Below are 12,194 nucleotides of genomic sequence, written 5' to 3'. Positions count from 1 at the left end.
AATGAACAAACTTAAACAACCAAGAAGTCTAAGTGGCAGGCCGTTATACCCATTGACCTGTGATGTCACACCGCCTGTGACCCCTGGTGTCTCCCCTAATAACCTTATAGCAACCAAAATGGCGGTGCCAGATTCTGATCGTCTTTGACCCTGGTTTGTCGCTGACCACATCTTTCGGCTTCTCTCAGTCATCTCCAGGTCTTGCTGTCGCTTAAAATAATCCTTGGCATATGGTTGTGACCCTGACAGTGAGTAGAGAGTCGATTGATTTTTCAGCAGCTGTAAATGGCTGGTCTTCATTTTTATTACACATTCAGTTGCTAATTTAATTTTAGAGGTAATGGGTACAAATGGGGGCGGCACGGTGGCGCAGTGGGTAGCGCTGCTGCCTCGCAGTTGGGAGATCTGGGGACCTGGGTTCGATTCCTGGGTCCTCCCTGAGTGGAGTTTGCATGTTCTCCCCGTGTCTGTGTGGGTTTCCTCCGGGTGCTCCGGTTTCCTCCCACATTCCAAAGACATGCAGGTTAGGTGGATTGGCGATTCTAAATTGGCCTTAGTGTGTGCTTGGTGTGTGGGTGTGTTTGTGTGTGTCCTGCGATGGGTTGGCACCCTGCCCGGGATTGTTTCCTGCCCTGTGTTGGCTGGGATTGGCTCCAGCAGACCCCCGTGACCCTGTGTTCGGATTCAGCGGGTTGGAAAATGGATGGATGGATGGATGGGTACAAATGAAATGCATGCTAAGGCATTTTGATGATGACATATGGAAGTTTTAAAAGAGCACGCCATTGTAGGTGATAAATACCATTTTAGCTTTCATTTTCTCTGTGCACATTAATGGATGTTGTTTATTCAGGTGAGTGCCTTTAAGCTGCATTTCCACAAACTGTCCATATCATATAACCACTCATATTAGTATATATCCTCACGGGTGGCGTGGTGGTAGTGCTGCTGCTTTGCAGTAAGGAGACTGTGGGTTCGGGTCCTCCCTATGTGGAGAGCACTTTGACTAGTGAGAAAAGCGCTATATAAATGTAAAGAATTATTTATTATTATTATTACATACGTGTAGCTTTTATTCACTTTCTGTTAACTAGCATGGAAGCATAAATAAGAAGAAGGCTTCATTTGTGATTCCGTGCAGCAGCCATGTATAGTATTAAGTAAAGTGGAGAGAGAAGTGGGAGACTTGTAGAGAAAAGTCAGATTTTGTCAGATTTTAGACTTTTTTTTTAAAACCCATTTGTTGTTGTTACAATACAGGCGTAATTAAAATGAATTTTGTGTTAAATACATTTTTTTCCCAGAATTCTTTTAACATTTAATGAGGTTTTCAATGTCAGGGATTGAATCTAAATAGGCATTGTTGTCATAATTAGTCTCTGGAATTTTGCATGTATTATTTTTTTAATGTTTTTGTTTTGCCGCAATGCCATTTTGTGGTTTCTTTGCCATAACATAGAGGTTGCAAGGTATGAGGTCACCACCATTACACTTTGTAAAATGGTGCCATGGATTTAACAGCATCCAAGATTGTGGATAATCAAATGAAAAATTCATGTTCATTTTTGGTATGTTATGGACTATGGAATGTAACAATTCTCACGCAGACCGTGAGTTTAGATTAATTGGTTTTGGCAACAGTTTATATGAATTCCCAGTTTTCAGCTTTGCTTTGTGTTAGACTAATGTTCATCTTCTGGTCCTTACTTAGAACCTGAGTGCTTAGTTCACTAGCACCAGAACAGCAGTTATTTTTATTTGAGGTGTATAGTACAGTACAACAATATCTTATCAATAAACAGGTTGCTGAGCTGGGTTTCTATTCCATTTTGGCAGATATATTTCTTTAGAACTTAATTATGCTTTTAGTGGAGCCGAATTGTTCTTTTTTAGTGGCCCACAAGGGCCTCCACTGACACTCAGATCTGTACTACCTCAAATGAAAAGAAAGGTGGAGAAAAATATTTGATGGATTGGGAGATAGAACAGGCAACAAATGTGATCTAAAGATAAAGTGAAAGTCCAAAATTGGGGAAAAAAAACAAGACAAAATCTTAGATATAGGCAAGGTCAAAATTTAGAGAAAAAGTATCAAGACACCAAAGTCCAAAATGTTGAACTGAATTTTTAGTTTAAGGACAATCAAAAAAGATTGTAAAAGTCGTTGAGAAGCTGGGTAATCACTGTTGTTTTGAGAATATCCAGAATATTGGACAACACTGGCTTAAATATTATCACAGCAATTATGTTGTCGACATTCCTAACATACAGATATCATGTCATATCAATAGTAACTCAAAATGGTGGCAACCATAAAAAAATCTAAATGGCACCACAGGAATGTTTAAAAAAATGATAAACTGTAATAACTACTCCAAAAACAAAATCGTTGTACATCATGGAAGAAAAAATAAATTCTTTAAAATTCAAAACCTCCATAAACAGGTAGCAGTACTCAGGATTAAGTTAATATAAAGTTAAATAGAGAAACGCCCCCAAAACATCAATTCAAGACAAGACCAATATGTACAGTAAGTATAGGAAAGGAAATGCTACTGTCGTGACTGATGAGAACTTTCATAAATATCCTTTCAGATAAATTAAAGGGACCTGCTTTTAGAGCACATCAGTGGGATCACCAGTTGAAGCACGGGCTGGAACACTAGGAGCAGAGATGGATAACCAAAGTCCACAGAGGGTGACACAAAAAAAATCTAGAGTAGTTTAGCAAAAGTCCAAAACAATTTCTAAACTAAATAATTTTGCTCAAACACTAAGTCTCAACCTTCACTTTTATAGAGATGGATGGTACAAGGCAATCTTATATAACATGGTCACCACATCATGTGCGTTATTTACTTAATCACACTCATTATCACAGCAAACAACCCAAAATGGTGGCAATCATGACATCATCATTATAATGGTAAAAAATAAAAATAAGAATGGAAAAACATTACTTTGCAATCTTGACAGCCACTAGTAGGTTCATGGATGACCAGATGCATTTAAATGTTAGTAAATACCAACAGACCCAACACAAAAACTTAATATGAATGTTTTGAGAAGAACAAATTTGCCATTCATAATTTGACTGTAAAGAAATGCTCAGAACTTTGACTTCTGCTGGTTCCTTTTCTGATTGAATTTCAACAGGTAAATAAAAATGAAAACAGAAAAACAATGAACATGGCCTCTACAACCCCTGAATGTGATTCATGATACATTATCTATAGCTACCAATAAACAATAATCTTGTCTCCTATAATATAAATATGCATCTCAAATAAGAGATATAGCATACAGAATTTTAACTACATGGGCATTCGTCAATTAGTTATAGCACTGCAATTTCCTCTTAAAGTTTGAATAGCATAGGATATAACAGTGCGGAGAAACAATTTATACGATATTATGGTTCTTATTTCTCAGCAGCCACTGATACGGAATGTTCTTCTATATATTCTATACATATAGTGTACAAAATGTATCAAAATCAAAATCAGTGTGTGATTTTGTATTCAAAGTTTTTATTGTCTATTGCTGATATTGTATTAATGTCATTAATCCACTGGAGACATGCAGCCAGCATAAAAAGTAACACACTTGCACATGCCTGCTGCCCCTCCCTGACTCCTCCTAGAATTTAGCATATTTTAATATGCAAATCAATATAAATATCACCTTCCCCGTGTGGTGTAGCGGGTCGACGGCTCAGAAGAAAAGCCCAATTTTTAAATAGATAATCGCTGCACTCGCATCTTATAGAGTGTGTGTGGTAGTGTGGTCGGAGCAGTTCTCAGACGCTACGTGAGGCAGGTGTTTCCTCGCTTCTGTGCATAGGTGAGGAATCATTCACATTCGTAATTGAAGCTGGGAACTGCTAATCGCCACACCTGAGCCACATCCCCATTATATATACTAGAAGCGCGAGTGCGGAGGGGAGAAAAAAAGAAAGTGGACGGAGGTTATGGGAGAAGAAGGCAGCAGGAAGCTGAAAGCCAGTGCATGCAAGCGTGAGCGAGCGGGTGAAGGCAGGCTCACTAGAGAGAGCAGGCAGCTAGGAGAAGAGCCTCTCGGCAGTGTTAGGCCGACACTCGGGGGCAGTTGGAAGTGGTCACTCTTGCTGAGGGCTTTGGAGGAGCAGGAGTGACCGAAAGGTGGTTGGCTCACCGCAAAAGGTAGCGGGAGTCAGGAGGCTTGGGAGGTGACAGTCCCAGCGTGAGCGTCCTGGTCACTGCGGGACCCAAGTCATAGTCTGGAGAGTGCTAAGGAGCCAGGGACCGCAGGGCTACAGACTGTGGCAGGTGACCGGGTGTGGTCATCAGCCGCCTGCCTATTTAAGGGGCCGCCTCCCTTCAATCAAGGCTGGAGTCGGGTGAGGAGGTGGACGAGGTCGGAGAGGAGGCGGTGAGGAGAGGCCTGGAGTGTGTGAGAAAAGAGAGAGAGAGAGACGGCTGTGGAAGAAGTCGGGACTGAGAGAGACGGCTGTTGGTGAAGCCAGGACTTTGGGAGACTGGGAGTTTGGTGGCGGTGCACTTAAGACTGTGTATATAATAGAGTAAATAAACGTGTGGTGATGGCTTTAAATGTGTCTGCCTGTCTGTATCCGGGCCGCACTATTTCACAAGACTAAAGAATAAGGTCAGCTGCAGGTAGGGGAGCCGCCAGTTGAAGAAACCACGTGTTCGTTTTTAAAGAAAGGACTGCTTCCAGCCATTGTTTTTAAACTCATCTTTAAAGGAATTATTTATAGGATTTTAACCTCCACTGATTCAACCCTGGTTTAATGGATTATTTATTTGATAACATTCTTTTGGAGCACTGCACTTTATTTTGAACACTGTGTTGATTTTGTTGTTTGTAATAAAAGCACTCTTGCACCTTTTTGCACCATCCCCTTGCTTTTTTGTGTCCTCATTTTCCAGCTCATCCAGTTACATTACCGATAGTGTTGCATTCAAGAGCTCCCAAAAGGGAGATAGGAGCATTGGAGCAGAACCTGCATTATCACACCCCATTCAGTGTTTGGTTAAAAGACAATGGCAAAAGCATGTGAAAAAAGAATTTCAGTGAATGCAAAGTGGAGGCAAGGAAAAATGTACTATTTGTTGGCTTAAGCAGTGGTATAAATAACAAAAGGGAGTTGGTCAAGTGATACAGAGTAGCGGAGAAACTCGGAAGTTCAAGTTCAGAAAGTCGCACAGTGCCCGAAATAAAAAAGAAGTGGTCAGATATCAAAGTTGCTGATTCTTCAAAACTTTTAAGGAACATTAAAATATCTTCATAGTACATGTTTAATTATTCCATCCATCTATCCATCCAGTCCCAGTGCAAGGCAGGGCCAATCCCTGGATGGGGCGCTAGCTCATAGCTGCCGCTGTGCCACTGTGCCCACACATTTCATTATTAACAGTATACAGTATTTAAATTAAGTTAAAAATGTATCTGTATAATGTAATATACTGTACATACTTTAATGCATTTCATGTTAATAATTATATCAAGAGCTTCAAGAAGATAGCTCTTGGAAATCTAAATTGACTTAGAAGCCAGTTATCATCATCTCTAAATATGTGCTCTCATCTATTGAATTGAAATTAATTCCTTTATTGCTATTATATGGTGCAATGAGATTCAATATGCAAATCCTCCATAAACTTATATTCCTATAAAATAATAAAATAACAATAATATGATAAAAAACAATTAAAAATATACACTGTAAAATATAAAAGCATAAGTACAAAATACATGTACATATAATGCAGACAGTGCAAATGGTTCACAAAGTGGCTCAGGTTGTGCAATATTACAACTGTAGTGGAGGTTTACAGTGAGGTAATTGTAATTCTAAGTACAAACAGTTCTACTGGGAGTTTTAGGTGAAACAGTGTAGCAAATTTTGATGCAGGTGAGTCACCCTCAACATCTTCCCTAAATGGATAGCACTTAAATGTAGCGATTGGCTCAAGTAAAGCTGAGTCTTGAAACCGTCTGTCAAAGTCTGACAGGCAATTTTCAAATCGCTATGTGTAGCGAACACTGTCAAGTTGCGCACACGCCTTCCATTGCATCTCCAGCTCTGACGCAAGGTTTTGGATGTTCCCCAAATCAAGGCGCTGCAGCTTTGAGGACAGATGTTGCATTTTTCATTTGAAAGCATTAACTGAGCTAATCATATTGACCATGGTTTTGTCTTTTACTTGCAGCTGTAAATCAAGCTCATTCAACATGTTGGTCAGACTGGAAAAAAAGTCTAGCGTCCATTGATCATTATTGTTGCTTGTATTCTGCATGTTTAATGACAAGGAGAAACTCCTTTTTCTCCGGTCAGGGGTCTTGAAATCTCAGCAGGAATTTCTCCCTAGCCATCTGTCTGAACGAAGGCCTTTTTTTTATCATCTCTCCATCTTGGACATTTTATGCTCACCCAGAACAATGCTTCAGTGTGTCTGCCTTTGCTTTTCAATTCAGCCGAGCGGTCCAATTAACTGCGATTTTAGTTCCCTCTCCTTTCTCTTTCTCTGATTGCTTTTCGGAAGGAAGTCAGTTTCGTATTTTTTATGAACAGTTCAAAAGTGCCTTTCCACATTTTCCTTCTTTTTTCCTTCCAGATGCACTTTGATTGTGACATTGTGAGAAAAAAAATCCTCTTCCAATTCCACAGCCAGCCCATACCCTCCCCAAACTAATTTTTTTTAAATCCCTTCTTTAGTCGATATAAATTGGAAGGCTAACTAGATCACAGCTGGAGTTTTGCACTAGCTCGTACGTTTGATCGTGCGTGTGGGATGCCCAGTGTGTTAGAAGAAAAGAGATCTCAGACTGGCCAGCCTGTATGTCAATCAAGTGGCAAATGCCATAGGGAGGATATATGATAGACTAATGTTTAAAAAAATGTTTTTTGAATGCAACGTAATCTACCTGCACTACCTTTGCAATCTACCAGTCGATCGCGATCGATGCATTGGGCACCCCTGTTCTAGTCCATCACTGACTGTTCTCGCACATACACACATTTGTTCTTTCATATCTGACTAAGGCAGATTTTCCAAGAAATGTAACGGTGCATAGCAGAAGTGCTACCCTCTGCACCACTGTGTTGTACTATAATATTAATATGTCCATATTTCATTTTTGTTTGCATGTGAAGTAAAAGTGATTGACTTGTTTCTGATAAAAATGTTTTTATAAAAGAAAACGACAAAAAAGTAAAAATGTATGAACAAATAATTAAAGCAAGACTGAGATGTGTATCAAGACAAAAAAAGGACTTTTTGCCAGCCATTTATAACAAGTTAACAATTGAAAAAGATGAACTCTGAGAAGAATGAGAGACGGGCAACAATCGATGATTTTATTAATCTGTTTTTTACTGACGTCCGAGCAGAATGAGTTATCAGAGTATGATAAAAAGAAATTTGGTTTGCTGCAGCAGGAATGAAGGATTGCTCACTCCCTGTGCATATACTGAAGCCGGAGCAATTCCCCTCAATGCCTCCCTCAATTTCAGGAGAAGATAAGAACATTGGACTTATTATCATTCTGTCGGATCAAGATTAAAACTCGCTTACCTCAAGTATTAGTCTGAGTCTCCATAAGCCTTAAAATTCTAGGTAAACATTTTTTTACATTAAACATGAAAAATGTTGCAGTAAATGTAACAGGTCTATATATTTTTTTTACCTTTTCAGCAAAAATGTTTGCTCCTCTTCTTTTGAGTTAGGAAGTGATTTTGATTGTACATTATGCAGTGGCTCAAAGTCAGCCACTGCCATCTCATTAACTTTTTGCACAATCAATTCATCATCATGATCTGATGCAGCTGAACGTTCTTTGTCATGAATCACGCTGTTAAATTCGTCACTTTGCCAAGCTTCTTGCAATCTTGGGTTCCAATGAACAGGTGTATACCAGGCCACCGCCTAGAACATGCAAAAGGTGTTAAAAATGTACACATTATAACAACAGTTTTATAAATAAATTATAAACCTGATGGAAGTCCTTGATAAAAATTATACACAATAAATAAATATTGATTTTAAGTTTGGTTTCTGCCTTGCATCCAGTGCTGCTGGGAAATGCTCCAGTAAGACTAAATTGCATGAAGCAGTTTAGAAATGGTTGGACTGCATAATTAAAGAGCTAGCAATCCACCCAGGCATGCTTCAACACTGAAAAGTACACCACTCCATCCTAGGGCATACCAAAAATGTATATTTACACTCAGCCAATTTAAATTGACTGAGCATATTTTTGAACTGTGGCAATAAAACGGGGTTATATTACACTGCCATTCATTCATCCATACATCCATTATCCAACCCGCTATATCCTAACTACAGGGTCACAGTGGTCTGCTGGAGCCAATCCTAGCCAACACAGGGCGCAAGACAGGGAACAAACCCCGGGCAGGGTGCCAACCCACCACAGGACACACACACACACACGCACACACACACCAAACACACACTAGGAACAATTTAGAACAGCCAATGCACCTAACCTGCATGTCTTTGGACTGTGGGAGGAAACCGGAGCACCCGGAGGAAACCCATGCAGACACGGGGAGAACATGCAAACTCCACGCAGGGAGGACCCGGGAAGCAAACCCGGGTCTCCTAACTGCGAGGCAGCAGCGCTACCACTGCGCCACTGTTTTCATTCATTCATTTCTTCCTAATATCCCTAAAATTAGTTCATGGTGATGGAGAAGCTGCCCCAGTAGCATCAGACACAAGGCAGAGAACAAACCAGAGCACAGCACCAGTCCAAGCTAATTTGACTTTGTCTGTATATTCCATTTTACCATACTTTTATGCACCTACAGTCAAGTCCATAAGTATGTGGACAGTGACACAATTTTCATAATTGTGACCCTGTGCGCTGCCACAATGGATTTGAAATTATGCAATCATTATGTGACTGAAGTGTAAACTTTCAGCTTTATCATAAGGGCAAAAATATTGTATAAGCCATTTAGGAATGACAGATATTTTTCTGCATGGACCCCCCATTTCCAGGGGATCAAAAGTATTTGGACAAACTAACATAATCAGAAATATAGTGATTATTTTCAATATTTGGTTGAAAATCCTTAACAATCAATGACTACCAGAAATCTGGAACCCATGGCCACCTCCAAGTGCTGGGTTTGCACCCTAGTGATACTTTGTGAGGACTTTACTGCAGCTGTCTTCCGTTTCTACTTGTTTGTTGGACTTTCTGCCATCAGTTTTGTCTTCAGCAAGTGAATTGCATGTCCAGCTGGTTTGGCTCATTGCACATCTGTACTGTAAAGCGTTGTCCTATCAATTTTGCAGCATTTGGCTGTATCTCAGCAGACAGTATCGCCCTATACACTTCAGAATTCATCCTGCTACTTCACTTGCAGTCGTATTATCAATAAACCCTAGTGAATGACTTCCATTGGCAATCAAGTGTGCCCATGCCAAAACACTGCCTCCACCACATTTCACAGATGATGTGGTATTCATCAGATCATGAGCCACTTCTACTCTTCTCCATATTCTCCATAGTATATATTGATCTTAGTTTCCTTTGTCTGAAGAAAATTGTTCCAGAACTGGACAGGCTTTTGAAAAATGTTTTCTAGCAAAGTCTAACCTGCCCTTCCTATGCTTGAGGTTTACCAGTGGTTTGCACCTTGTGGCAAATCCTCTGTCTTTACTTTCATGATGTTTTCTCTTGATTGTACACTTTGGCAATGATAGGCCTACCTTTCGGTGAGTGTTCTTGGTTTGGATAAATGTTGTGATGGGGTTCTTTTTCACCAAGGACAGAATTCTTCAATCATCCAGCACAGTTGTCTTCTGTGGTTTTCCAGACCTTCTGGTGTTGCTACATTCACCACTGTGTTCCTTCTTTTTAAAAATGTACCAAAAGGTTGATTTGACCACTCCTCGTGTTTCTGTTGTCTCTCGGATGGGCTTGTTTTGTTTTCTCAGCCTAATGATGGACTGTTTTTACTTGTATGGACAGATCTTTGGACCTCATATTGAGAGTTAACAGTGACAGCTTCCAAATGAAAATAAAAATTCCACACTTGAAATCAATTCCAGACCTTTTACCTGCTTAATATGTAACAAATTAAATTAGGGAACTGCTCACAACTGGCTATGGAACCGCTTGTTAAATATACGTTTGAGCCCCTGGAAATGGAAGAGCTCATAGGATATTTTTGCTGAACTCCTTAAATTAAAGCTGAAAGTCCACACTTCAATCATATAATAATTACTTTATTTCAAATCCATTGTGGTGGTGTACAGAGCCAAAATTATGAAAATTGTGTCACTGTTCAAATACTTATGGACCTGACTGTATATACTGTAATAAGAATATATGAAACTTTTATATCAAATAATAATAAAACAAACTAAAAGAGATAGCAGGGTTAAAATAACAAAAATGTCATTCTGTAACATATTTGTCTTGATTTCTGAGAGACATCTCATAGGTAAATTTTAAAGCCTGTAAGCTATCATTGGGAATCTTTTTTCTCTATTTTCACAGAATGAAAGGGCTTGTCATCCAGGGGAAGGCAATACTGAAGTAAAACACAATAAATTCCTTTATGAGAAATAGCCAGTAGCAAAGTGGAGAAAATCAGGAAAGGAAAAAAAATTCTAAATACCAAATTGACTTTTATATATAATATAATATGAAAAGCACAAATTATCATCGTTACGCCTGACCATTTGGAACAACTTGGATCTTAGTGGGTTGAACTTTCTAACATTTGGCACACTTATTCTTCAAGGAAATTTGTTTGGGAAATTTAATTTTCATTGAGTTATCCTGAATAAAACATTTCCATCCATCCATCCATTTTCCAACCCGCTGAATCCGAACACAGGGTCATGGGGGTCTGCTGGAGGCAATCCCATCCAACACAGGGCACAAGGCAGGAAACAATCCCGGGCAGGGTGCCAACCCACCGCAGATAAAACATTTCAAACATTCCTATTATAAAGCATTGGCAGTTTTTCAAACGTGTCTGTGTTAAAACAGAAAAATGTTCATGCAAGTTTAATTACAGATTAGTTTACTTTTTCAAATATACCTTGAGAGAAGTTAACTTGTATACTTTGTACATTTTCCTTTTCTAATCATCTGAAGACCATTCCTGGTGCCAAAGGAAATCTCCAGTACAAGCTTGTGGAAAGCCTGGAGGGTCTCACATGTGGCAGCAGCTCAGCCCTGATGTGATGCTGCCTGTAGAAGCTGCGGCAGAGCCAGCACACTTCTGTTGCTGCTGCTTGAAATCTCACCAGGTAAGTTAGACATTTTTCTCTAAAATTTCTATTTCCTTGTATTGCTTAGGTGCAAAGTCTCTTACAAGTTGTTCCAAAAGTACTTTTAAAGCTCAGATACTTCTAAAAGCTTGCAGAAGAATAGGATTGGCAGGCTTGTTGAACTAAATGGTATACTCTCACCAAAACTGGTCTAATGGTCGAATATGGGATGCATAGCATTTCATGAATTGGATTTTTCCGTGTGAAAATAAAAAACAAATTTCAGACCCTGACACTGTTCAAAGACACATGTTAATCATGAATTCAAAGTAAACCTGGATAAGTACAGACCTGGCCATTTGGTTTGCATAAGATAGTAGTGCACTCTGTGCCTGTGCCAAAAAGATTCTGCTCTTTCCAAAGAAAATCTACTGGAGGGTTATGGGAAACTCTTGATGCTGCTGACCACACCTAAAGGAAAATCACATTAATTTCATAATATGAGTTTTCAAAAAAGAAGAAACAGAAGAACTTTAGAGGCCTAATGTCATCAATTTCCTGTAAATGCTTTAAACGAGAGAGAGTGTCTGGAAGGAGCAAGTATAAGCCTGGAATTCAAAGCAAAGGAGATAGTAATCCATCACCAGACACACACAGCACACAACGTTCAAGTGCACAGCCACACCAGCACTCACAAATGAACCTGACATCATGTAAATGAGCATTTAAGGGAAATTGGTGTCTTTACCATGAAAAAGGAGTCTATTTAAGAGAAAAGAATACATGCAATCTAATGAAAATGGTGGGCCTTGGATTTTTCTGATGATCAATGAATGCATTGCTTCCTGGTACTTTATGTATTAATATTATGTTAAAGGGTAATTATAAGCTTTGGAAAAAAATGAAAAAAGGCAGGAAATGCAATTATGAAATAAT

General features: G+C 39.3%; 2 protein-coding genes across 4 annotated transcripts in view; both read right to left on the bottom strand.

The window, feature by feature from the left end:
* The window catches only part of itpr2 (inositol 1,4,5-trisphosphate receptor, type 2), a 1,448,083-nt gene that overhangs the window by 204,641 nt on the left and 1,231,248 nt on the right, over positions 1-12,194 (bottom strand). The gene's annotated exons all lie outside the window — the stretch shown is intronic.
* LOC114662175 (prelamin-A/C-like) overlaps positions 1-12,194 on the bottom strand; it is a 264,345-nt gene that overhangs the window by 52,021 nt on the left and 200,130 nt on the right. For all 3 annotated transcript variants that reach the window (XM_051930054.1, XM_051930055.1, XM_051930050.1), the window contains exons 13-14: positions 11,610-11,729; positions 7,690-7,928 (exon numbers count right to left, since the gene is read on the bottom strand). In XM_051930054.1, the coding sequence (XP_051786014.1) occupies positions 7,690-7,928; positions 11,610-11,729 (359 nt within the window). The remainder of the gene's footprint in view (positions 1-7,689; positions 7,929-11,609; positions 11,730-12,194) is intronic.

This window comes from Erpetoichthys calabaricus, chromosome 1, assembly GCF_900747795.2.
Source record: "Erpetoichthys calabaricus chromosome 1, fErpCal1.3, whole genome shotgun sequence".
NCBI classification, from domain to species: domain Eukaryota; kingdom Metazoa; phylum Chordata; class Cladistia; order Polypteriformes; family Polypteridae; genus Erpetoichthys; species Erpetoichthys calabaricus.
This window is presented reverse-complemented; position numbering and strand designations above follow the sequence as displayed.